The sequence below is a fragment of the Somniosus microcephalus genome, chromosome 14 (assembly GCF_052327205.1).
Source record: "Somniosus microcephalus isolate GS21.2 chromosome 14, FLI_Smic_1.0, whole genome shotgun sequence".
NCBI lineage: Eukaryota > Metazoa > Chordata > Chondrichthyes > Squaliformes > Somniosidae > Somniosus > Somniosus microcephalus.
The window spans coordinates 98524099-98551772 of NC_141000.1; the positions used below are offsets into that span (position 1 = coordinate 98524099).

Genomic DNA, 27674 nt, shown 5'->3' on the forward strand with positions numbered 1-27674 from the left:
TACTGTTTTTAAATGATAAATCAGTGGAAATTAAAAAAAAAAAAAAAAACTTTTTTTCAACTCTTATCCTGGTAAAACCAGGCCTTACGCCTGCTTTTACCAGGTGCAAGAATTGTAAGGGTTTTCTGCGGGCGGAGGGTCTCCAAAAAGCGGAACTCTCCGCCCACAGAGGCCCTTCTCCCGGGCAGCCGGAGGATCTGTCGAGCTTTCTTGGCGGATCGGAAATACTGGTTTCCAGCTCATGCGCAGTGCATGCCTGAAACCGGCATTTCCGATGTCCCTATGGGTGGGTACACCGCACGTACCCACCCGTAGGGATTGGAATATCCGGCCCGTAGTGTGTAATTTATTCCTTGCTATAAATTGTAGATTGACCAATGTGTGTTTGACTTGACTGTAGGAAACCAAATTAATGCCCTCCTATATATGTAATGTAAGTAGTTTTCAAAGATCTCTGTATAGAAGTGGGATCTGCTGTACTAATGAGCATAGTTACTGCTGCTTATAGAAATGCGTCCAAGACTTCAAGTTGCTTCTCATTCTGATTTTGCTTTAATTGCTCGGGAAATTCCTTTGCACTTGTTGAAGCTCTATGTTTTGAGTAGAAGATGGAAATTGGAAAGTTTATACATATTAACATAGTTTAATTTAATTGTGTAATAATTGAACAACCAGGTTGTCCAGACTATAGACTCCTAATTCTAGTTGTAGATTATACTGTAGATGCATGTTGTTAAGATTTACTTCATTAAATGAATGTGAATGAATAATTGTGGTCCGTTTCTACCTTCCAGGTGACTAGGAATGCTTTGCAAGAGAATGGCCCTTCTGATGTATTTGATAGTCAAACTAGGGAATCAATTTACAGTACTGTACAGAGTTCATCTCAGCTTAATCCAAGTGCCATGTAAGGTCTATAGGCTCAGCACAGAAAAGGGTCAAAGACGACAAACTATCAAACATACATGTTTGAGAAGAACACCAAATTTTAAAGTAGCACTTATTCAGGAAGTGCTCCTACACTGAAGAGTCACGAGAAGTGTGGAGAAACCTGTGATACGTTGTAGAAATGGATGTGAAGTGCAGAATATTCAGCAGCGCATGAACTTTGGTCTTGCCACATCATATTGGAAAATTAAAGTTTATTTTTCATTTGTGCCGTACTAAAAAGGCAGCGGTGTAACAGCACAATAGAAGAGCACCAGAAGACTTGTAATGTATGGGCCAAATCTTGCTGGAGCGGGACACCCTTCAACTCGAATATAATTTGTGCAGTAACTTGCTGGAAGTGCGAGCTGATATCAGGGCATCTGGGATCTTGGTGAACAATGGGACCAACAGTGTATCTCAACCAATGCGATTTAAGGATTGAGAAAGAAACAGGAATGACTGAGAAGATGGGTGAATTAGAGTAGGTGAATTTGGGTCAAATCAGGTATAGAGGGAAAGAAAGATTGGATTAAGAGAGAGAAAAAAGATAGAGGTAAAGTAAGAAATAATTTAAATTTGAAATTTTTTAAATCTCTTGACGAATTTACTACATGCAGGAATGAGACTCAACAGTTTAAATTGTTCCCTTTCTGGGCCAGAGAGATTGATTGGCATTGCATTAACAATTATCAAGTCATTAAAAGGGTACTTGCGCTGTTATGAGCCTTAACATTGTGCGGCGAGTTTAATGGGCAGTTAATGTGCAAATCCAGCAAGTTCTTAAAAATACTGGGGCGGCTGAGGGCGAGATGTTTGTGCGAGGCAAACAGCAGAGCGGCATAAATCGACCAGCAAATTCTGGAGATTTGCGACTCATGGCATATCTCTTCATCCCCTAACTTGCTGGCCAATTTGCGCATTAATAACTGCGTGCGTCGTGAACTCACCATTATCTTTCCAGGAAGATTTGGCTCAATGTAAATGCTGTTAAGCACAGGTGCAGCAAAACCCAAGTTAGTTAAATACAGTTGAAGAGCTTAAAGCTGCTCGTTCTAACAGCTGAAGTGGAGTTGCTCATATATATGGCTGGTTGTCTTCCAAAACAACAGTGTTGAAGAGTTTCTGCTCTTCTGCATGTGCTAAAGAAATGAGAGATGAACAAAAAGTTCAAAGTTGACTAGCTTAATAAAGATTTTTTTTTCTTCCTTGGTGCAGTATCCTCTATTGTGATGTACTGAGGATATTGACTGTCTGTACATATTACTATTGTTAAGGCTGTTATTAGTTATAAAACACTGGACTTTGACTCCCAGTTTTTCTACATTAGATTTTAATGTTACTTTTATAAGGCATTCAGTATAGCATGCACCTCAGTATAACATGCAAAATGCTTAGCTCCTGAAGACTGTTGCATTGAGGATGTAGTGTATTATCAGAATTTTTGTTTACCTCAAGAAACAAAGTGTGTTAAACCTTTTAGTCCTAATGCACTAAAATAGCTCTTGGAGAGGCTTGTCAAATCTGAACATTTTGTTCATCTTTACAGAAAACTTCCAAAGTGGAAATAGTCATACAACAAATCAAACACATTTATGGAGGAAATTGCAAGCATTCTATTCCTAATTGATGTTTGCTTCCAATTTGAAAATGAAAAAATAATGATCAGACAATAGTCACTTATGAAATTTGAAACCTTCCTTGATCAGAATGAGAAGCCAGGATGGCTTTTACGTGACCACTCTGGAAATGTTACAGGAATGAAGGAAACTGAGTAAACTGCCACAAAACTCAAATAATAAAGGTGTTCATATCCAGCACAGTACAAGGATTGAGAAAAGCAATAATGACACATCTGAAGGTAATATGCAAAAATCAAGTTTCTTCAATTTACACACACAACTCATTTCTTGGGCAAAATAGGCCTTCAGCTCAAATGCCTTATGTCGAGTGCAGGGAGATCCTTGGCTGCAAAAGCGTGCAGGATTTTATTTTAAATTGTTCATTAGAAACTTAATAATTAAGCTTTACATTACGTTCCATGATCTCTGATAATCTGCAAACCTAACAACAAAATATCTATCTATGACGGTTCACCACCACCTAATACATCTGGCATTACTCTGTGCTGACTTGTCAAAGAACTAAGTATTTGTGATTGGGAACCAAGGCTACAAATGCAGGCAAAGGGCTAAATGCACCAATCTCTTGCCTCAAAATCACTATACACACGGTTGGCGCTCTGAATAGGGGTAGATGAAATGGTCACTTCTGCTCACTTAGCCCTGGACAAAACATACGTGTGACCGTAAATTTTGAAAGCTGAGTAAAGTTACGATTTGGAAAGATGATTACCATGACGAGTTAACCTGAGAGCACACCTATGTTTATTTTTAAGTATTCTCTGATACATAGACATACAACATACAGCACAGTCTAATTTTGTTCTTTAATAGCTTCTTGTGATGAAGCTTATCAGTCAACATTTATAGTTTGTTTTGCATTCATCATGAACAGCCCTACTGGTCTGACTAAAATCCAACTAAATTTTGAAGACTAGGTTGTTCTCTACATTCAAACATTTGGAGTGGTAGCACCCATCAGTACTGCGTGATTGTTTCCATATCAATACTTGATGAACTATTTTTGTATCAACACTAAAATGATAACTTAAATAAAAATCAGGGATAAATAAAGGCCATTTGGTCCATTGAGGTCAGTTCTTTAGTAGTGTTTCTGCCTTACTTTGAACCAGAGACCGTTCCCAGTGTAAGGTAAAAGGAACATGACAAGTGGAGAATTTAGAAAATTAATTTCTGATAACTGCTAGGCAGGAGCAGCAATTTGTTTAATTTGGTAATTGAACTTATCTGGGAAGCTGTAGTGAAAACTTAGTGAGAAAGATGAAGTAGGTGTAATGAATGCGGAAGTAGGGTTGAGCCCAGTTGGAGTTGTAATAACTTGTGGAAAGGCCACGGATGCCATTAAAACCTAGCTGTCCTAAATCTTGAAGGCATTGAAAAATTCTATATTTGGGCCTTTTCCTACTATTAGAATGGAGTATGGTCTTAATGTTGTCCAATTTTAACACTTGTGCACTGAAACAGGCTGGAAAATGTTTCCTATTGATGTTAATTGCCAGTAGTAAGTATAGTAGCTATGTCTTGGATGTGGTGGTAAATGGCCAGTGTGTAAAGGTGCACAGAAGCAAAATATAAATTCCTGAGTAGTGCATTACACTATTTGAGGATATGATCTATCTGACAGTTACTGTTGTGCCCTGTAGTAAAATAGTAATATACAACTACTGTTTTAAGTAGGAAGGTGTACATTAGAAAATATTTTTACATTTTCTACAATCTGGTTTATTATTTTCAATGTAAATATTCCTACAAAACTTCCTGTCCTTAAGAGGAAGTAAAAATTATGAACAAGCAGTCTTCTAAAATTTAGATGGGTTACATGCAGATACCTTGTACAGGCAACATTGCTTGGAAGAATGCAAACAGTTACTGATCATAAGTTGCCCTTCTGTACATTGTACATGTAGAAGTTCAGTTCTTCATTTAAGGCACTTTGGAGTGCAGTTGTCATTCTCAGGTCATTTTTCTGGGATTTTCCATCACAGCATTATTTTCCCTCTTGTGACGATCTAAGAGTAAGCCTCTCATTTAAAGAACTATTTATTTTCTTTATTTAAAAAAGGCACTGACAACTAAGGGAGGGAAAGCCTTATGTGGTATCAATGCTTTCTTACATTCTTTTTAAACTGATATTGGAAAAGCTTTCCACACAAGATTAAATACACTTTGAAAAATGTTAACTTTTGCACTTTTCTCTATTGATTATTTGTAATGGGACTATTTAAAATTTGATTATTTCTGGTTTAGCAAGTTCTACATTTTGTGCTTCCTTGTTGAACATTTGTACAATATTCTACTTTTGTGCTTGTTAATATAAAGCTCAAGCTGAGCCATAATTGAACTGCAGTCATTCTGGTGGACATGACCTAAAAAGTTTAATTTTGATGCAGTTCTGAAAACATGATTTGAAAAATTGGGTTTTTTTGTACTTTGCCTGAATTTATTGATTAAAAGTCACTGTTGTCTCTATTTGTACTTATTACTTTTCCCACCACGTTCTAACTGCAAAATCGACGGCAACTGAATGATGTATGGTAATTTGTATTGTGTTCTGTGATAAATTAACGATTTGTGGGTGGTTTGATATAAAAATGTTCTCTTTCCCACTCTTCAAAAATGCTGAAAATTATTTCCTAAGCAAAGCAGTGGAATGGTGACCTGCTTTTCATGCTTCTCCCAGCATTGTGTAACTGACCACTTTGATGTGAGAGCAGCCTGAAATAATGATTCTCAGTTTCTCTTCCCATTCTGCTGCATTCCAATCCTGGTTGAGATGGAGAACTCGCTACAGGAAACTTTGTGCTATCCGGCACCGACGGGACTGAGCTGTTGCCGTCCCATCAAAACTGCCAGTCAAACCAGCGCTAATGTTGAAACATATGGAGATTTTGATCTCCGTATCTGGCAACAAACCCTGTTGCTTAGCAACAGCTTCTAAACAGTCGGCCGTACCTTGCAAGCGTCTCTGTAGCTTAGCTTCAGCGAGACCTTGCAGAGCCTGACTGGTGGGGGAAAAAAAAGCAACGAAAAGAAAAAAAAACTAACTGGCTCCTGATTTTTGCCGGTGGCTCGAGCATTCCGGACAGTTAACCTCCGGATAAACCAAAGTTTCCTGTACATACATTGGATAACCATGTCTTTCATTTTGATATTGATGCTGTTACAGTCCTGAAAAATAAGCTGATTACTGTATATCTAGAATTGGGGACAGGGGTGTTGCAAACTTGCAATCATCGTGAACATTTAGAAAGTTTTTGCACAACATACGAGTGAGAATAAAGCTGTGATGAAACATTTTACTAAAATAAAAACGTCTGAGATTGAACACGTGTTCAAAATTATGAAAGGATTTGAGACTAAAAAAATGTTTCAACTGGTCGGTGAATTGGTAACAAAGGGACATAAAATCAGGATTAGTTTTGGAAGCATAGAGTTCAGGAATTTATTTTCACACAAAAGGTTATTAGGATTGGAATGCAATACTTTTTGAAGGTGAGTCAAAGGCAGAATTGCATAAACGCGTGCAAAATATTGGCCATAAGTGCCGGGTCAAACCCAGAACTTGCGACCTGTCAAGTTTCAGCTTGACAGATCCACCGCATCCCCAGGAAATGGACATTCGCTGGTGGAGATTTGTCCAGCGAATGCCTGTGAAACTTTCGCCTGGTAAAAGCAGGCATAAGGCCTTTTACCAGTGTAAGAGTTTAAATAGATATTTTTAAAAATTATTTAAACAAGAAAACCTTTAAAACTAGGTTATTTTTAGCACCTTTAAAACATTTACATTTATTGTTCAAAATTAAATTTGTTTTAAATGTTTGTTTAAATTGTATTAATTAATTTTGAACATGTATTGATTTGTTTTTATTTAACTGGTGTGTAATTTTTTTTAGGGGATTCCTAGTCATGCTTATGGGGATTCTGTACGTAAATGGAATCTCCATAAACATAATGGGGATCCCCTTTTTTATTGGTTGGGCCGGCCCACGTGATCCCAGGGGTGTTTGCGAACTGCATGCGCCCCTGGGATATGTAGGCGTACGAGTAGAGGCCCAAGAGCGCAAGTGTCCGAACCTATGGGACCATCAGGTAGGTGCGGAGTTTATTCAGGCCGAAACAGGATTAAGAGTAGATGGCTCCAGTGGGGGCACTAGCACTGACACAGAACCAAATGACCTTCTGTACCAACATTTCTGATTCGAAACATTTTCACCAGTAATTCAATGTAAACTTCAAGGTGGCATTTAATTTGTTCTCATTATTGTCCTGCTGGCCAGTTTTGAGATGGAGAATGTATAAAGAGGAAAACAACTTTATGCCTTGATCAGGCTCACTGAATAAAAGGTCTTTTTAAAATCAAACAAAGCAGTGACTAGGACTAATCTGTCTGTTAAATATTCATTTTTAAACATTGATAAGTATACAGTGTACCCCATCTAAGGAAAACATTAAGAAATTCAAGATTTTAAAATGTTATACCAGCTTTACACTCTACCATTAATGAGTATACACATTTGGTTTCTTGCTTGTATAAAAATTTTTTTTATTCTGGACAATCCTGATTTGTTGCAAGAGCAATCTGGGTTTGACAAATCTATTGGCCCAAACTTTGCATCAGTATGACACGTTGGACACCGTGCTAAGCTCACTGGAGATCTAATTGTGACTGGTGAAGTAAAGACCCGTCTGGACTATTCCAGACCCCAAATTCTGTTCAGTGTTCTACACGTTACAGAAAATGCCCAACGATAACCTGCCTTGCCAACTTATTCAAAGTAACTTCTCTCTCAAGGCCCCCTCTGAAACTGTTGCTGTATAGTAGCTCATGCTTTACGACTTAACCTGCAAGAGTCTTGAGTGAGGAACTGAAAGTAAGTTTTTATGCTGAGAAGGTAGGTGGAGCTTGGTCTGAGCGGGAGTTGGTGATGGGTGTACATGGGAGTCTGATTGTGCAAATAGAACTGTAAGCAGATTAACTGACTAGTGTTAATTAGCTTGATACAAAAATAGGAAATTCTGGAAATACTCAGTATTACACTTATTACAAGCCACAACTACCTGCTTCTGTCCAACATCTTATTGTAAGGAATAACAACAGAAAATGCTGGAAAAACTCAACAGGCCAGGCAACATCCGTGGAAAGAAAATAGAGTCGACATTTCCGGTGAACCCTTTTTCAATCTTATTGTAAGGACTCCATTCCTTCCAGTTTCTTCATCTCTGATGACACTATCTTCTGCTAGAGCTGAAATGTTCTCTTGTCATCAACTGAGAATTCCCCTCCACTGGTAGGCAAGATCTTCAACTAGGTTTGCCCCATTTCCCATGCTTCTGCGCTAACCTTGACAACCGTGAGCGTGTCACCCTTGTCCTTGCCATTCACTACTTTATCACCATTTCCTGTACCCTCCTGCCTCCACTTTCCAAAAGCACTATTCCCTCCCCAAGACCATGGTTCACTTCCACCACCTGCTTCCCTGACACCTTCCTGTGTAAATACAATAGATGCAACACATACCTATTGATTTCCTCCCACACTGCTGTCCAGGGCCCTCAACACTTGTGTGAGACAGCAATTTACAGGCACACTTTCCAAAATTATTTGCTGAACACTTCTGTTTACAAGTGAGGCATTGAGCTCCCTGCTGCTCGCACTTCCAATTCTCCAACCCACTCCCACTCCCAGCTGTTGCAATGAAGCACGACATACCCTTGAGGAATAGTACCTAATCTTTCTGTGGCTCCTGCCACAAACTGTACCCTTGCCATCCATTTCAATCTGGCAACTGTCTTCAGCTGAACCAGACGGTTTGTAACCATGGCATTCTATCCAACCCAAAAGACCAGCTACTAACATGGTCCACCTTTGCCTTTGCTGCTGAAACTCATCCATGCCTTTGTCATCTCCAGATTCAATCACTCCAATACTCTTTTGGCCGGCCTTGCATTCTCCATCTTCTGTGAATTTGTCAGCTCATATCCTATCCCGCACGAAGTCCACCATAACCTCTGCTGGTAATATATTTCCAAACTATTCTGTCCTCACCATTGGCAGCTGTGCCAGGCTTTGGAATCCCCTGTCCAAACCCCTCCAGCTCCCTCCTTTTTAAGACCCTCCTTAAAAACCACCTTTGACCAAGCTTTTGGTCACCTCACCCAATATCTCCTCCTTTGGCTCAAAGTCCACTTTATTGCTGATGCTTCTTCAAAATGTCTTGAGGATTCTTTTCTATGTTAAAGGATCTAAAAAAAATCAAAAACTTAATTTATAAACATCTTTGGCCAACACAGCCAGTAAGTGCCCCAGAACTACTGGCACTGGTACCTGCACAAAATATGTTCAGGCCCTGGGAGTTGAAATGGGGACAGGTGGGAGTTTCAATCAGCCCCCATGAGCCATTTCTTTTAATCCAGTAAAAACTAAAGATATATTGTTTTGCACTATGACTTTATTGAGGGTCAGAATACAAGCCTGTAGAAAAAGAATATTTAGATCCATTACAATCTTTGGTAGTTTACAAACAGTTACAATATTCCCAGACATATCATTCTCTTCAAAGAAAGAGTGAGAAGAATGGTAGTGCTACTCTTTTTTTTAAAGTCTGGGGGAAATGACATGCAAATTCAGACCCCATTAGTGTTTTAGTCAGAGAGGGGGAAAAAAGTGAAAAGGATCCTTTTCAGTTGTCCTGACACACAATCTAGGCTAAACAGTTGTTGAAAATATGAATTTAGCAAAATAGCATTGATGATAAAGCTTGAATCTGGGCACAAAACCAAGTAATGTAACAAACTAATCAATTTAGGATTATTTTCAGAAATTTCTATTAAACATTCTATTTAAACCAGATTTGATTAGGTAAGTCTACAACATTGTACACAAATATTTCAGAAGATACTCTCTAAGAGCAGTAGATTGGAATATTCTTGCAAGCAGCCAATAGCTTCCACTACCACCTGTCATCAGTCTTTAGAATTTGTTGACCAGTCATATGGAAGGCTAGTAATTTTGATGTTTCCATGATCCAGGAGTTCTTTCAGTGCTTTCTTCTTTGGTGAATCTCCGAGGTGCTCGAACACCCATTGCAACATCTGTAAAAGGGAACAAAGTGCAAATATGTGAAAATGAATTGAAGAAATCTTTGCGAAAGGTGGTATTCACTTGCTGTCAGCAAGAACTTGTATATTATATAGTACCTCAAGACATTTCACAGCCAGTCAATTGCATTTGAAGTATAATCATAGAAGATAGGAGCAGGAGCAGGCCATTCGGCCCCTCGAGCCTGCTCTGCCATTTAATGAAATCATGGCTGATCATCCAAATTCAGTACCCTGTCCCTGCTTTCTCCCCATATCCCTTGGTCCCTTTAGCCTTAAGAAATATATCCAATTCCTTCTTGAATATATTTAATGAATTGGCTTCAACTGCCTTCTGTGGTAGAGAATTCCACAGGTTCCTCCTCATCTCAGTCCTAAATGGCTTACCCCTTAGACTGTGACCCCTGGTTCTGGACTCCCCCCGCCATCGGGAACACCCTTCCTCCATCTAGTCCTGTTAGAATTTTATAAGTTTCAATGAGATCCCCTCTCATTCTTCTAAACTCCAGCAAATATAAGCCTAATCGACCCAATCTCTCCTCATACGTCATTCCTGCCAGCCTGGTGAATCTTTGCTGAACTCCCTCCATGGCAAGAACATCCTTCCTCAGGTAAGGCAACCAAAACTGCACACAATACTCAAGGTGTGGTCTCACCAAGGCCCTGTACAACTGCAGCAAGACATCCTTGCTCCTGTACTCGAATCCTCTCGCTATGAAGGCCAACATACCATTTGCCTGCTGCACCTGCATGCTTACCTTCAGCGACTGGGGCACAAGGACACCCAGGTCTCGTTGCACTTCCCCTTTTCACAATCTATTGCATTCAGATAATAATTTGTCTTCCTGTTTTTGCCACCAAAGTGGATAACCTCGCATTTATCCACATTATACTGCATCTGCCCAACCTGTCCAAATCATACTGGAGTTTCTCGGCATCCTCCTCACAACACACACACCCACCCAGCTTTGTGTCGTCTGCAAACTTGGAGATCATTTACTCATTTATATAAGCAAACACAGCCAATTTACACACAAGATCTTGCAAATAAGATGAATAACTAGTTCATTTGTTTTTTGGTGGTACTGAGATTGAGGGAGAAACACTGGGAGAATTCTCTATTTTTCAAATTATGCGATGGAATTGTTCACATTCCACAGAGAGAGAATCGTTAGCTAACCTGGGGGCCAGGAAGGGAAGTTGGGTGGGCAGTAGTTTGGGGGGAGTAGGGTCGAGGAAGCAGGAGGTGGGTCTCATGGACAAGATGAGCTCAGAGAGGGCATTAGGGGAGATAGAGAAACTAGAGAAAAATGTGAGTTCAGGGCTAGGGCAGGGTGGAATCTTAGAAGTTTGGCCTAGTGGGCTGGGGGAGGGAGGGAAGTGGCAGAGGCTGCTGTACATATGGTCTCAATCTTTAGTGACAAGAAGTCCATGAGCTCCTTTCACTCAGTACCACGTTCAAATGCCAGAAGTGTTTAGAAATTAGGAAACAAACCGATCTCTCACCTGACCCAATGACAATACCCGACATGTGGAATCAACACTCGGAGAAGCTGATGCCATAGAAAGGGGATTAAGGGTGTGTAAAATACGAATATTTTCTCTCCGTGGATGCAGCCGAAGCAATTTGATATTCCTCAATACTGGGATCAGCAGGTAAGTCCCTGATCGAAGACATGGGGGTCAATTTTCTGGCCGCCGTCGGGCGGCTTTTCAGGCAGCCGGGGGCCGAAAAAGCGGGTCGGGACCTCCTCCCCACCGCCTGATTCCCCGCCCCGTCCGACTTTCGGACCGCCGTTTCCCCGCGACCCGCTTCAGTCCCGGCCGCCGCTGGCGGGACTGGTCGTCAGCACACTAATGACCAATAATTACCTTGAAGATTTTCCGGGGCCGTTGCGACTTTGGGACTTTCCCCACATCAAACACGCCTGCGGGGAACCCCGCTGATGAGACCTGGCGTGAAGCTTGCCGGCTTGCTTGCTGTCAGCTGCAGGTCAGGAAAAGCTGCGATTTAAAGGGACAGCACTTGTATGTTGAAGGACCTTGTTGTTGCAAGTTTGGGGCTACTTCTTCAAGGCTTAGGCACAGCTGTGGAAGGTTGGAGCCTCACACACTTCTCCAATGCGATCTCCTGGGAAGCCCCTCTCGCCACCCTCACTCAGCGCTTCCTCAGCGGAGGCATCTGCGAGAAGCATGGGACGCCTTTTTTTCCTTCCCTTCTTGCCATTAGGGGATCTCCAGCAGCAGAGGCGGCAGCAGCAGAACCAGGAACAGCAGGAGGAGCAACAGGAGCACCAGGCTGCTGCTCACTCACCTGAAGCTGCACAGGCCAGAAGGGGCCAGCGCTTGGAAGTGGCTTGAGAGCACCTTGCTGCGCTTTAGGGGGCCATGGGGACCTGTTTCTGCACTGGCCGTCCTACTCAGAAGGACTTCCATGAAGATCTGGTTTCTCTGTTCAACAGATGGCCAACGCTCCTCAAGAGATGTCATTCTCTTATGAGCACTCACCATGTTTTCCGTACCCTGGCGAGTTATCTCCTCCATGGAGGTTGCCAACCTTTCCATGGTGATGCGTTCATGCGCCAATGACTCCACAAAGGCTCTGCTCATGGTCGCTATGGACTCCTCCATTCACTCCACACTCACAGCGACCCTGGAGACAAAACCTGCCAGAGATTCCTGCATCTGTGCATGGAGATTCATCACCTCTTCTCTTGCGGATGGACCCAGAGGCAGAGGGTCGACATGCAGCGCAGCTGAGCTGGCAGAGTCCTGCGCCCTCCGACGAGGACTCTCCACTGCTGTCCCTGTCTCCAGAATCTGCTGAGGCTCACTTGTGAGCTGTGAAACACTACTCTATGTCCCGAAGGTCCCCCCGAGGTGTGAGTGTCTGCGCTGGTGCTGGGTGTGCTTACTTCTGCTGACGCTGTGCCCTCAGAGGTTGGAGCTTCCTCTGAGGAGTCTGGCTACACAGTCTCTTCCTCCTCCAATGTGGGGGAGTAAAGGAAGGAGTTAGAGATGTAATGCCAAGGTTCTTCTGGTGACTCCCAGCGAGTTGGCATCTGCTGACACCTGCATCCATGCAGCATTGGTCTCAGTGGGAGGCCTCTTCCTCCCTGACCTAGGGAAGAGGACCTCCCTGTGGGCCCTAACCCCATCCAATAATGCCTGCAGTGAAGCCTCGTCGAATTTGAAGGCAGCTCGGGGTCTGGCACTGGCCACAGCTGCTGCAGGCTCTTCTGCCATCCTGTATGGTTCGTTTGGAAGCCTTCAGAGGATGCAGTGCTTGCTATGGACCTTGAAAGCACCACGAATGATGACATCATACTGTGGGGATTTCTGACTCGAATTGGACAATTAGCAAGGCTTCCCACATGCTGGGAATTAATTGGCTAATTGAGGGAAAAATTGCGTGGAGCTGGCTGACACTTTTTTGTGTGTGTCAGAAACCCCACATTCGGGGAAACCCGACCATTTCCCACACAAGCCAAAAATCGGGGCCATGATCTTTGGATGGAGTGGGCTTGATCAGCCAAAGAGCCACCTCTTGCAGCAGACTTTAAAAACCTAAGCTTGGGGTCACTAACAACTAGGCCTTGAAGCCTTAAAATGAAACCATCAAGCCAGTAATCGTGCTAAATAATTTAACAACTCTCATTTACATACAGGAAACTTTCTGGTATCCGGCACCGACGGGACCGAACTGGTGCCGTTAGATCAAAACTGCCGTAGAAACCAGCGCTAATGTTAAAACATACGGAGCTCAGAGCTCCGTGTGAAGCAACAAACCCTGTTGTTTATTAACAGCTTCAAAACAGTCGGCGCAGCTTGCAAGCGTCTAGCTGAAGCTGTTGCTTAGCTACAGAGATGTTTGCAGAGCCAGGACTGGAGAATAGAAGCAATGAAAAGAAAAAAAATTATCTGAACCGACTCCTGAATTTTGCCGGTAGATAGAGCTTTCCGGACATTTAACCTCCGGATAAACGAAAGTTTCCTGTAGTACCTTTGACATAAGAAACACCCACAGTGCTTCACAAATAAATGTAAGGAAAAGTGTTCTCACTGCACCTAGCCCAAAGAAAGATGGCTGTGGTGGTTGGCGGTCAATCATCACAGCCCCAGAACATCGCTGCAGGAATTGGGCAGTGTCCTAGGCCCAACCATCTTCAGCTGCTTCATCAATGACCTTCCCTCCATCATAAGGTCAGAAGTGGGGATGTTCGCTGATGACTGCAGTGTTCAGCGCCATTCGCAACTCCTCAGATAATGAAGCAGTCCATGCCCGCATGCAGCAAGACCTGGACGACATTCAGGCTTGGGCTGATGAATACGTGGCTAGAGGAATGGTGCAAGGGGGAGGGATGCAAATTCCTTGGACATTGGAACCGGTTCTGGGAGAGGTGGGACCAGTACAAACGGGACGGTTTGCACCTGGGCAGGACCGGGACCGATGTCCTAGGGGGAGTGTTTGCTAGTGCTGTTGGGGAGGGTTTAAACTAAAGTGGCAGGGGGTTGGGAACCTGAGCAGGGAGACAGAGGAAAGGGAAACAAGGAAAAAGGCAAAAGACAGGAAGGAGAAAAACTAAATTAGAAGGCAAAGAACTCAACGGTTTAAATCAAACATGGTCACAGTAAATAATAATTCATATAGGTCTGAGAGCGTTAAAAAAACAAGCCTGAAGGCTTTGTGTCTTAATGCAAGGAACATTCGGAACAAGGTGGATGAATTAGCTGCGCAAATAGAGGTAAACGAATATGATTTGATTGGGATTACAGAAACATGGCTCCAGGGTGGCCAAGGCTGGGAACTCAACATCCAGGGGTATTCAATATTTAGGAAGGATAGGCAAAAAAGGGAGGTGGGGTAGCATTGCTGGTTAAAGAGGGGATTAACACAATTGAAAGGAAGGATATTAACTCTGATGATGCGGAATCTGTATGGGTAGAACTGAGAAATATCAAGGAGCAGAAAACGTTAGTGGGAGTGGTATATAGACCTCCAAACAGTAATACGGAGGTTGGGGATGGCATTAAACGGGAAATTAGAGACGCGTGCAATAAGGGCACAGCAGTCATCATGGGTGACTTTAATTTACATATAGATTGGGCTAACCAAATTAGTAAAAATACTGTGGAGGAGGAATTCCTAGAATGTTTACGGGATGGTTTTCTGGAACAATATGTCGAGGAACCAACCAGAGATCAGGCCATCTTAGACTGGGTATTATGTAATGAGAGAGGATTAATTAGCAATCTTGTACGAGGCCCCTTGGGTCAGAGCGATCATAATATGATAGAATTCTTCATTAGGATGGAGAGTGAAGTAGTTGACTCGGAGACTAGGGTCCTGAATTTAAATAAAGGAAACTACGATGGTATGAGGCGCGAATTGGGTAGGATTGATTGGAGAATGTCACTCAAAGGGCTGACGATGGATAGGCAATGGCAAACATTCAAAGACCGCATGGATGAACTACAGAAATTATTCATCCCAGTTTGGGATAAGAATAAAACAAAAAGTGTGACTCAACCGTGGCTAACAAGGGAAATTAGGGATAGCATAAGATCCAAGGAGAGGGCATATAAATTGGCCAGAAAAAGCAGTAACCCTGAGGATTGGGAGCAGTTTAGGATTCAACAAAGGAGGACAAAGGGATTAATTAAGGGGAAAATAGAATATGAAAGTAAGCTTGCAGGGAACATAAAAACTGACTGTAAGAGCTTTTATAGATATGTGAAGAGAAAAAGATTAGTGAAATCAAGTGTAGGTCCCTTGCAGTCAGAAGCAGGGGAAGTTATAATGGGGAACAAAGAAATGGAAGACCAATTAAATGCATATTTTGGTTCTGTCTTCACAAAGGAGGACACAAATAACCTCCCAGAGATGTTGGAGAACATAGGGTCTGATGAGAGGGAGGAACTGAAATAAATCAGTATTTGTAGGGAAATGGTGTTAGGGAAATTGACGGGATTGAAGGCCGATAAATCCCCAGGGCCTGATAATCTACATCCTAGGGTACTTAAGGAAGTGGCCCTAGAAATAGTAGATGCATTGCTGGTCATCTTCCAGAACTTGATAGACTCTGGAACAGTACCCATGGATTGGAGGGTAGCTAATGTTACCCCACTATTCAAAAAGGGTGGTAGAGGGAAAGCGGGGAATTACAGACCGGTAAGCCTGATATCGGTAGTGGGGAAAATGCAAGAGTCCATTATAAAGGATGTAATAGCTGAGCACTTGGAAAACAGTGACAGGATCGGACAAAGTCAACATGGATTTACAAAAGGTAAATCGTGCTCGACTAATCTACTGGAATTTTTTGAGGATGTAACTGGGAAAATAGATAAGGGAGAACCAGTAGATGTGGTGTATTTGGACTTTCAAAAGGCTTTCGATAAGGTCCCGCATAAGAGATTCGCGTAAAGTGTAAAGTTAAGGCACATGGGATTGGGGGCAAGGTATTGATTGGATAGAGAACTGGTTGGCGGACAGAAAGCAGAGAGTAGGAATTAACGGGTCTTTTTCCGAGTGGCAGGCAGTGACTAGTGGGGTACCGCAGGGATCGGTCCTTGGACCCCAGCTATTCACAATATACATTAATGATCTAGATAAGGGAACTAGATGTAATATCTCCAAGTTTGCAGACGACACAAAGCTGGGTGGGTGTGTGCTGCGAGGAGGATACCGAGAAACTCCAGGATGATTTGGACAGGTTGGGTGACTGGGCAGAAGCGCGGCAGATGCAATATAACGTGGATAAATGCGAGGTTATCCACTTTGGTGTCAAAAACAGAAAGGCAGACTATTATCTGAATGGCAATAGATTGGGAGAAGGGGAAGTGGAACGAGACCTGGGTGTCGTTGTGCACCAGTCGCTGAAGGTAAACATGCAGGTGCAGCAGGCGGTGAAGAAGGCAAATGGTATGTTGGCCTTCATAGCAAAAGGGTTTGAGTACAGGAGCAAGGATGTCCTGCTGCAGTTGTACAGGGCCTTGGTGAGACCACACCTTGAGTACCGTGTGCAGTTTTGGTCGCCTTATCTGAGGAAGGATGTTCTTGCCATGGAAGGAGTTCAGCGAAGATTCACAAGGCTGATCCCTGGGATGGCAGGAATGACGTATGAGGAGAGATTGGGTCGATTGGGCTTATACTCGCTGGAGTTTAGAAGAATGAGAGGGGATCTCATCGAAACTTATAAAATTCTGACAGGTCTGGATAAACTAGATGCAGGTAGAATGTTCCCGATGGTCGGAGAGTCCAGAACCAGGGGTCACAGTCTAAGGATAAGGGGTAAGCCATTTAGGACAGAGATGAGGAAGAATTTCTTCACCCAGAGAGTGGTGAACCTGTGGAATTCTCTACCACAGAAGGCGGTTGAGGCCAAGTCTTTAAATATATTCAAGAAGGAGTTAGATATATTTCTTAGAGCTAAAGGTATCAAGGGATATGGGGAGATGGCAGGTACGGGGTACTGAGTTTGGATGATCAGCCATGATCTCATCGAATGGCGGAGCAGGCTCGAGGGGCCGAATGGCCTACTCCTGCTCCGATCTTCTATGTTTCTATGTTAAGTGGCAGGTAACATTCAGGCCACACAAGTGCCAGGCAATGACTATCTGCAACAAATGAGCGTCTAACCTCCTCCCCTTGACATTCAACGGCATTACCATTGCCGAATCCCCCACCATCAATATCCTGGGAGTCACTATTGCCCAGAAACTTGACTGGACCAGCTACATTAATACTGTGGCAACAAGAGCACGTCAGAGGCTGGGTATTCTGCGGCGAGTGTCTCACCTCCTGACTCCCCAAAGCCTTTCCACCATCTACAAGGCACAAGTCAGGACTGTGATGGAATACTCTCCACTTGCCTGGATGAGTGCAGCTCCAACAACACAAGAAGCTCGACACCATCCAAGACAAAGCAGCCTGTTTGATTGGCACTCCCTCCACCACTGGCGTACCGCGGTTGCAGTGTGTACCATCTACAAGATGCACTGCAACAACTCACCAAGGCTTCTTCGGCAGCACCTCCCAACCCCGCAACCTCTACCACCTAGAAGGACAAGGGCAGCAGACGCATGGGAACACCACCACCTCCAAGGTCCCCTCCAAGTCACACCATCCTGACTTGGAAGTATATCAACATTGGTTCATCGTCGCTGGGTCAAATTCCTGGAACTCCCTCCCTAACAGCACTGTGGGAGTACCTTCACCACATGGACTGCAGCGGTTCAAGAAGGTGGCTCACCACCACCTTCTTAGGGGCAACTAGGGATGGGCAATAAATGCTGGCCTTGCCAGCGATGCCCACATCCCATGAACAAATTTTTTAAAAACTGTTTAGCTGCCAAATTGGGAGAAAGTGATCCATGAAAGTTTTTCTTTAAAACGTTAATTCCCTGACCCGTCATCCTCTTCCAGTTTATGACAAATAGTTTGGGAGGGTTGCAAGTCAATTTTTCAGAAGATCCAATTAAGTTAATTGCATCTAGATACAGGATTTCTTGTTGATTTTGCTACTATTATAACTGTCTATTTTTAGACAGACATTTGGGACCTAGTACTTGCCAAATGTTTTCAGATATCATTTTTAAGCCAAAAGATGCTGATAGTCACATTCATGCATTGCTGAGTGGCTTGCATAGTCCCTGAAATAACAGCTGTATTATAGATGTAAATAAACTAGATGTAGTTTTCCTACCTGCAGGATCAAGTTGTGTGGCAATGATAAAAAGATGAAATGTAATTCAGTTTTCTTAGAGACCTTTCTTAATGTTGAACATTTTAATCCATTGATCGATATAAATGAAATATTGTCTCAAAATAGTGTTATATTATAATCATATACTTCATTCAGTTTATTTTCACTCTCGTTTAAAAACGGAGTGAAAATTCACATGATCATTTCTTTACAACACCACCACCAAGTATTTATATAGCGCCTTTAACATAGTAAAACTTCCCAAGGCGCTTCACAGGAGTATTTTCAGGCAAAAGATTTGACACCGAGCAATGTGAAATTAGGGCAGGTGACCAAAAGCTTGCTAAAGAGGTAGGTTTTAAGGAGTGTCTTAAAGGAGGAAAGAGGTAGAGAGGCGGAGAGGTTTAGGCAGGGAATTCCAGAGCTTAGGGCCTAGGCAACATAAGGCACGACCACCAATGGTTGAGCAATTTTTATCAGGGATGCTCAAGAGGGTAGAATTAGAGCAGCGCAGATAACTCGGGTGGGGTAGGGGGAGGGGTTGTGGGGCTGGAGGAGATTACAGAGATAAGGAGGGGTGAGGCCATGGAGGGATTTGAAAATAAGGATCAGGATTTTGAAACCGAGGCGTTGCTTAACCGGGAGCCAATGTAGGTCAGCGAACGCAGGGGTGATGGGTGAACGGGACTTAGTGCGAGTTACCTTTTCATCTGTTCCACCAAAATCAATCTTGTACCACTTGAAAATCTGGCTCAGGCGAACTTCCTTTTTGGACACATCAACTTGGCAGCCATCGGCGCCATCAAGAAAAGCTTGAGTTGAAATCTTCAGCTGTTTGTCAATTTCCTGTAATTATAGAATAAAATACATTTTTGATTTACCAAGCTCTACATCATCTGCCCCCACCCCACCCCAACTAATTTTCTTTTAAAGGCCTTGTCTCGTACCCATGTGGCCAGTATTTCATGTGTGCGCTCAGTGAATGTCAGAAGGCCATTCAATTGTGGCGGACAAAACAACCAAGCCCAATTCTATCCTCCATCAATGCCTGAACAAATGCACTCTCCGCAGGGATCACTCAATAGCCCTGGCTGCTCTTGCCTCTCCCTAACTCGGGGGCACAAAGGCCAATCGTAGCACACCCCATTGTTTCATAGAAACATAGAAACATAGAGATAGGAACAGGAGTAGGCCATTCGGCCCTTCGAGCCTGCTCCGCCATTCAATGAGATCATGGCTGATCTTCGTCTGAGATCATAGCTGATCTTACCAGTTCAGTACCCCGTCCCCGCCTTTTCTCCGTAACCCTTAATCCCCTTAGCCTTCAGAAATATATCCAATTCTCTCTTGAAAATATTTATTGAATTAGCCTTCACAGCCCTCTGTGGCAGGGAATTCCACAGGCTCACCACTCTTTGAGTGAAGAAATTCTTCCTCATCTCTGTTTTAAATGATTTGCCCGCTATTTTTAGACTGTGGCCCCTGGTTCTGTGCTCCCCGGCCATTGGAAACATTCTCTCTGAATTCAGCCTGTCCAGGCCTGCCATAATTTTATATGTTTCGATGAGATCCCCTCTCAATCTTCTAAACTCCAGTGAGTACAAGCCCAAACTATTTAATCTCTCTTCGTAGGTCATTCCCGCCATTCCAGGTATCAGCCTGGTGAATCGCCGTTGCACTCTTTCCATGGCAAGAACATCCTTCCGCAGATGGGGCGACCAAAACTGTACACAATACTCCAGATGCGGTCTCACCAGCACCTTGTACAGCTGTAGTAAGGTATCCCTATTCCTATACTCGAACCCCCTTGATATGAAGGCCAACATACCATTTGCCTTCTTGATCGCCTGTTGCACCTGCATGCTCTCCTTCAGTGACTGGTGCACAAGAACACCCAGGTCCCTCTGCACTTCCCCATCTCCCAATCTATTGCCATTTAGATAATAATCTACCCTCCTGTTTTTACCCCCAAAGTGGATAACCTCGCATTTATCCACATTATAGTGCATCTGCCACGTATCTGCCCATTCCCCCAACCTGTCCAAATCGCACTGTAGCCTCCTGACATCCTCATCAGAGCCCACCCCTCCTCCTAGTTTAGTGTCGTCAGCGAATTTGGAAATATTGCATCCAATTCCCTGATCCAGATCATTTGTATATATTGTGAACAGCTGGGGTCCCAGGACAGATCCTTGCGGCACCCCGCTGGTCACTGCCTGCCACTCCGAAAACGAGCCGTTTATTCCAACTCTCTGTTTTCTATCCGCCAGCCAGTTCTCTATCCACGTTAATACTTTGCCCCCAATCCCATGAGCCTTAATTTTGCATGATAATCTTTTGTGTGGAACCTTATCGAAGGCTTTCTGGAAGTCAAGGTACACCACATCCACTGGCTCTCCCCCATCTATTTTACCAGTTACTTCCTCAAAAAATTCCAGCAGATTAGTCAAAAAGTTTCCTGTCTGAGATCAGCTCACTGAGCACAGAACGGGCAATGAATGTGCATACTTCTGGTAAATTGTACAGTTCTAATTTTTTTTACATTTAGAGATAGAACTTAAATACTGCCTGAACATTCTGTGAGCAACCTTCAAACTCCCTTGTTACATTGCAATATATGTGAGCCGTTTTCTAATTCTGCTTTGTGTGTTTGTGAGCTTTCCAATTCAAGTTGGTCAGTGGAGTTGGCATCTTCTATTGGGCCACTCAATTTGCCTTGCTATCTCCATCATGGCCAACAAGTTTTTTCTTGGAGCTTTCCATCATAACAAGATTTAAAATAGGATTCTAATAATATCAAAAGATAGAAAGAGAGAATGGATTACTGAAAACCATAGGCAGTTAATTATGAGGTTTAAAATTCCAGAGGTCATTCTAAAACCTCATCCTCATTGAAGGCAAGGGGAGATGACACAAAAAATCTTTGAACAGTGCTTTAAAATGGTAATGGCAACAAACCTGGGCAGAGTAGGTCTTGATTGGAGGGCAACTTAGGACGCCACAGTTTAAAGCAAAATGAATAAGTGGTTCCACTTCCTCCAGTGCAGTCTGAAAAATTAAAGCTGGAGTCACATTTAAAATAAAACAGCAAAATACTGCAGAGATGCTTGTTTAGAACGGTGTCGGAGGCCAGGGGTGGAGAATTAAAATGGCAAGCGACTGGAAGCTCAGGGTCACGCTTGCGGACTGAATGGAGGTGTTCCGCAAAGTGATCACCCAATCTGCATTTGATCTCCCCGATGTAGAGGAAGCTGCATCGTGAGCAGCAATTGAAAGAAGTGCAAGTAAATCGCTGTTTCACCTGGAAGAAGTGTTTGGGGCCCTGGACCTCTGTATCCTTGGCCTCCTACACTGTTCTAATGAAGCTCAAGAGAAGCTCGAGGAACAGCACCATCGTTTTTCGATTAGGCACTTTACTGCCTTTCGGACTCAACAATGAATTCAACCATTTCAGATCATAACCACTGCTCCCATTTTTCGGACAGCAGTTGTTGGTAATGATCCTGCTATTGCCATTTACACCTCATCTAGCCCCATCTTTTGTTTCTTTACTTGCCCCATTACCACCCCACCTGCCCTTTTGTCATTTAATCTCTCCTGCCTTCCACCCTCTCACAGACCTTCCCTTTTGTTCTTTCCTCCCCTGCATCTGTACTTGCTTAAAACTTGTTACAACTAACTTTTTGCAGTTCTGATGTAAGGTCATCGACCTGAAACGTTAACTTTGTTTCTCTCTCTGCAGATGCTGCCTGACCTGCTGAGTATTTCCAGCATTTTCTGTTTTTATGTCACATTTAAAATGTTTAAAACACACCAGCTTAAATGTGTGACAAATACACAATGATGAGATGCAAATTCTAACGTTTACATTCTCAAATACATATGCCTTACAACATTAGTTCTGATTGATTTGGATTTTAAAATATTATATTGTTAGGATTTTCAGGTTCCCTGAGCTGTTAAACTTTACATTTTCAAAACAGTAAAACAAGCTTAAAAGCACTCTACTTACAGTATTTGATGTAATATTACATTTAATAGTCAAACAGATGCTTTCAATGATAGCACCGAGTCATATAGAAGTCAGCTTAAAACATGACCCAAATAAATGTGGAGCGGTGAGGAAGAAAATTGAAAAAAAAAAAATTTAATATTAAAACTTTGAGCTAATTATTACAAATTGATATAGTAATTGTATACAGGGTTTGGTTTACAGAACAAGGTTGATACCAGAATTTTTGTAGATTACTTGAGTTTTACAGTAGAATGTAAGAGGACCAGTATTTCAGGTCATTTAGGTGACATGTAAATATAGACGACAATAACTCAAAGATTTAAAATTAATTTCCTGTGTAGTTCATCTTTTCAAAAATAGTTCTGGTCAGCTACTTTACTGTACTATTTAAAACATTCATTTGTCAGCAATCTGAAAATTTAGCTGGATCAGCCCAATGGTTCGAGTAGGATTACCCTCTGCCCCAACCAAACTCTCAGCTTCGAGATTTGAATTCGCTTGGCTATATTGGGCAGGTGTAACTAACTCTTGCTAAATTTTTTCTTGATTCTTAGTTTGAAAGAAATCTTTGCTGATGGGATTTCATGGGTCTTAAACAGTTGCATCTCAGGCAGGGTAAAGGCATATGCTGCTATGATATCCTGTCAGGGATTTCCACACCATCTCCTAAGTTTGAGGTGAACACATTTTGGGAAGTAAAACAAGGAATAGGAATATACACTCAATGCAAAGACAAATTTGTTTTCCCAACAATATGCAGAAGTCTATGGGTAATTATCTGTACACACAAAGAGACAATCAATAATTGACCTTAAGACGTGGATCACCCTTCGAGAACGGCTTCATCATCTGAGCGATGCCTTTGCGGTTCCCACGAAGTACACCATTTTCAATATCTTGCAGTGTATAGACTTCTCCACCAATCACGTAACTTACAGAATTAAAATACTAAAAAGGTACAGAAATGGAGTTCAGAGGAGGTTTCTTTTATAGTATAGCAAATAAATCAATCATATTTAGAACTGTACTTAAATATAAATGACAATTGAGTTTTCTTTACTGCGGTGTACTAGATCAGTTCAACATTTTCACTCAGAAGACAACAGCTGATGGCAAGAGAAAAGTTAAACTTTTACACCATGAAGTTTTATAATTCTTTTACAAATAAAAGTTAATATCACAAATATCAACATCTAATAAGTATTTATGAACCCTAGATACACATTTTTGACTTAGAAATGTGACATCTAGCGAACCAGGTAACGCAATGGGTTAGATACTAGCCTTTCATCTAAAATCGGCTGTGTGGTTGATACTGAAGAAGGAAGCTGTAGACTGCAGGAAGATATCAATAAATTGGTCAGGTGAGCAGAACAGTGGCAAATGGAGTTCAATCCAGAGAAGTGTGAGGTAATGCATTTGGGGAGGGCTAACAAGGAAAGGGAATACACATTAAAAGGTAGGGCACTGAGTAGTGCAGAGGAACAAAGAGATCATGGAGTGCATGTCCACAGATTCCTGAAGGTAGCAGGCCAGGTAGATAAGGTGGTTAAGAAGGCATACGGAATGCTTGTATTCTATGCCATGGCTAATAAAGGCAAGAGCAGGGGGGTTATGCTTCAACTGTATAAAACACTAGTTAGGCCTCAGCTAGAGTACTGCGTGCAGTTCTGGTCACCACATTACAGGAAAGATGTGATTGCACTAGAGAGGGTACAGAGGAGATTTACAAGGATGTTGCCGGGAGTAGAGAATCTTAGCTATGAGGAAAGACTGGATAGGCTGGGTCTGTTTTCCTTGGAACAGAGGAGGCTGAGGGGAGACTTTACTGAGGTGTATAAAATGATATGGGGCATAAAGTGGATAGAAAGGACCCATTTCCTTTAGCAAAGGGGTCAAAAACCAGGGGGCACAGATTTAAAGTAATTGGTGGAAGGTGTAGAGGGGAAATTTCTTCATCCAGAGGGTTGTGGGGGTCTGGAACTCACTGCCTGAAAGGGTGGTAGAGGCAGGAACCCTAACCACATTTAAAAAGTACTTGGATGTGCACTTGGGATGCTGTAACCTGCAGGGCTACGGACCAAGAGCTGGGAAGTGGGATTAGGCTGGATAGCTCTTTGTTGGCCGGCGCGAACACGATGGGCTGAAATGGCCTCCTTCCGTGTTATAACTTTCTATGATTCTATGAGGACCTGGATTCAAATCCAGGCCAGACTGATGGGAGGAAAGTCTCCTGTTATATGTCTGCTGGCTGTACGAGTCCTATGTGAGCAGTCTCGCTCTAATTCCTAGTAGGCATAGGCCTACAGCACTAAACTGCCCCCAATTTCTCACTTAGAGAAGAAAATGGTAGAAATATACTGGTGCAGTTAGGGCTGAGGTACATTGTTGGAACAGAGTAGAGGGAGCTTTAATCTGTACCTGGCTGTGATATACCTGAGCTGGGAAAGTATTGATGCTGACAATGGGTGCCTAAAATGGAAGACCTTCATTCCCCAGCACCAACATCCCTTAGCTTGATCAGCACAATAAAAACCCCACAGGAAACAGAGTAGTCTTAAATGAGACCTTTTTAGGCTCCAAAGACATAATTAGCAGGGTACCTCAGGGGTTAGTCTATGACTTGGACAAATGTATCATCGGCAAAATTTCTAAATTTACAGATGCTACAAAATAGGGAGCACAGCAAATAATGATGAATGATGCAAACAGATTCAGAAGGATTTAGATATCTAGGTTAACTGGGCCAATGTGTGAAAAATGGAATTTGACATACATAGATAATTAAAATCAGCGCAGGGAACCAAAAGAGAGTTTGTGTTACGTGGATTAGTAGTATAGAATGATCAGCAAAGAGATCCATGTGTTATAGTGAATAAATCCACGAAATCATCACCACAGTGCTTAGCTACATTACAAAGTGTGGTTCTGGGCTGCAATGAGGTTGTATTTTTGCTATGTAAAGCATTGGTTCTGGTTACCTAATTACAGGAAGGATATTATTGCTCGAGAAGGTTTAGAGGGTGAGCAACAAAGATGATTTCAGGTATTGGGAATTTAATTTCTGACAGAAGTTTGGGCTGGTTTTTCTTTTGGAAAAGTGATTTTTCAGGTGTTTGAGTTTTGAAGACAGACTTGCTCAGCTGAACATGTATTTGCTGAGAAGAGATGACTGCAGGGAAAATTACATTAAGGTCTTTAAAATGCTGAGAGCTACAGATAATGGACCTGCACGCAGGCCATTTGATGTAGACCGAGCGCAGAACTGGGATATGCAAGTTTAAAAGCCTCGAGCAAGATTAGGAAGAAGAAATTACTTTTCCCCAATGAATTAGTAGCTATTTAGATGCTATGTTTATTAACTCCTTCAAAAAATAAATTGTGTAAACATCTGGTTCAGTATAAACATCTGGTTCAGAATGGGATTGAAAGTCATAGGGTTAGATATAGATTGGGATGATTAAATTCTCATGTGGCATGATGGTTTCTGTGCTGCTGGGTTGGGGTGTTGCCCATGGAGGGCAGCAGATCACAGTTGAATAATGGAGAACGACTCATAGAATTTTACAGCAAAGGTTATTTGGTCCATTATGTCTGTGCCAACACTTTGAAAGAGCCAGCAAATTAAGTCCATTCCCTCCCCTTCTCCATTTCTTCTTCAAATATTTATCCACTCCCCTTTTTAAAAAGCTACATGGATTCCGCTTCCATCGCAGTTTCTGGTAGGGCATTCCATGTCCCAACAACCCTCTGCATAAAAATAATTCTCCTAAACTCTCCCTTTGTCCTATTAGTGACTATCTTAAACCTATGCCTTCCAGTAACCAGCTCACTGACCAGTGGAAATAGTTTTCCTCTGCTTACTTATCAAAATCCTTCATAGTTTCAAACACCTCGATCAGATCTCCACTTAACCTCCTCTGTTCTAAGGAATAAAGCCCCAGTTTCTCAAATCTCACCTCTTAACTAAAGCCTCTCATGCCCAGTATCGTCGTAGTGAATCTCTTCTGTACCCCTTGCATGGCCCTGACATCCTTCCTAATGTAGGTCATCCAAAACTGAACACAATATTTTAACTGCAGCATGAACAATGATTTGCAGAGGTTCAGCATTATCTTTTTGCTTATGTCCTCTATTCATATTTCTATGATTTCTATGCTTCTATGATAAAGCCTAGGATCCCATTTATCCAAAACCTTTAGTCTCTGCTCCTTTATGACTTTTAAAGTTTTTCCACTTAGTGTATATGTTCTCTCTTTATTCTTCTTCCCAAAATGTATCACCTCATATTTGTCTGCATTAAATTTTCTCTGATATCTATTTGCCCAATCTACTAACATGTCTATGTCCTCTTAAAGTTCACGGTTAACAGTCTCCGTATTTGTGTTGTTTGTAATTTTTTATATTGTTGCCTATATTCAAATCCAGATCATTTATATTCTACTAGCAGCGGGTGCCCGGCGTTGCCAGGGCAATTTTGGGCCGCGCGGTCTCCCTGCCCGTGTCTGTCCCTTCTCTCTCTCCCTCCCTCTCCTCTCCTCTCCTCTCCCTCCCTCCTGTCCCTCCCCCTCTCTCCGTCCCTCCCTCCCGTCTCCCTGGGTAGCGCGTCAGGCCCAGCGCCGTCGTGATACCGGCAGTGCGGGGCCTAGTGGTTGAGGGCCGGCCGGGATCTCGGGCGGAGACGGACCCGAGCTGAGCTCCCCAGGGGATCACGCGGTTGACGGCCAGCAGCTGCAGCTCGCCCGCCCGTTGCGTGTCTCGAGCCTAGCGCTTGAGGCCTGGCTGGGCTCTCGGGGCGAGACGGACTCGAGCTGAGCTCCCCCGCGGGTGGCGCGGTTGACGGGCAGCCGCTGCGGATGACCCGCCCGCTGTGTGTAAACTCACCTGCCGCTCCCGGAGTCGCAATGTGGGGGTTTGTTTGGCTGGTGCTGTCCCTGTGGGGATGAAAAAAATGGCGGCGAAGTTTAGGGAGACTGGAGGATTAGGTCCCGCCTGTGACGCACCAATTGGTCAACCATCAGGTCACTGAACTGTAGGATTGGTCAAGCAGCACGTCACTCAACACTAATGAGAGGTAGGATTGGTCAACCGGTAATGAGTGGATTTTTGAACGTTTTTTGTATACTGTCCGAACAATTTTTGTCTGACCAAAAAGTAAATACGCCTATGAGAGTCCCCTAATGATAAGCTTTCTTTTGATATAACATATGTGTAGGTACGCTCTATAACTTTTGATTGTATAGCCGGACAGACAGACAGAAAGAGAGATGGAAAGAGAGACGGAAA

The 27674-nt window shown here is 42.9% G+C and overlaps 2 protein-coding genes across 6 annotated transcripts in view; one reads left to right on the top strand and one right to left on the bottom strand.

Annotated features, from left to right (window-relative positions):
* The window catches only part of LOC147107750 (zinc finger protein 654-like), a 50047-nt gene extending 45008 nt beyond the window's left edge, over positions 1-5039 (top strand). The window contains exon 9 of the mRNA XM_086007027.1: positions 795-5039. Coding sequence (XP_085863153.1) covers positions 795-802 — 8 coding nt within the window. The 3' untranslated portion in view covers positions 803-5039. The remainder of the gene's footprint in view (positions 1-794) is intronic.
* A 3960-nt stretch (positions 5040-8999) lies between these two features.
* Positions 9000-27674, bottom strand: part of LOC147107751 (uncharacterized) — a 79997-nt gene continuing 61322 nt past the window's right edge. For all 5 annotated transcript variants that reach the window (XM_086007031.1, XM_086007033.1, XM_086007029.1 and 2 more), the window contains 4 exons: positions 23199-23336; positions 21332-21421; positions 19076-19219; positions 9000-9662 (listed from right to left, as the gene is read on the bottom strand). In XM_086007031.1, the coding sequence (XP_085863157.1) occupies positions 9534-9662; positions 19076-19219; positions 21332-21421; positions 23199-23336 (501 nt within the window). In that variant the 3' untranslated portion in view covers positions 9000-9533. The remainder of the gene's footprint in view (positions 9663-19075; positions 19220-21331; positions 21422-23198; positions 23337-27674) is intronic.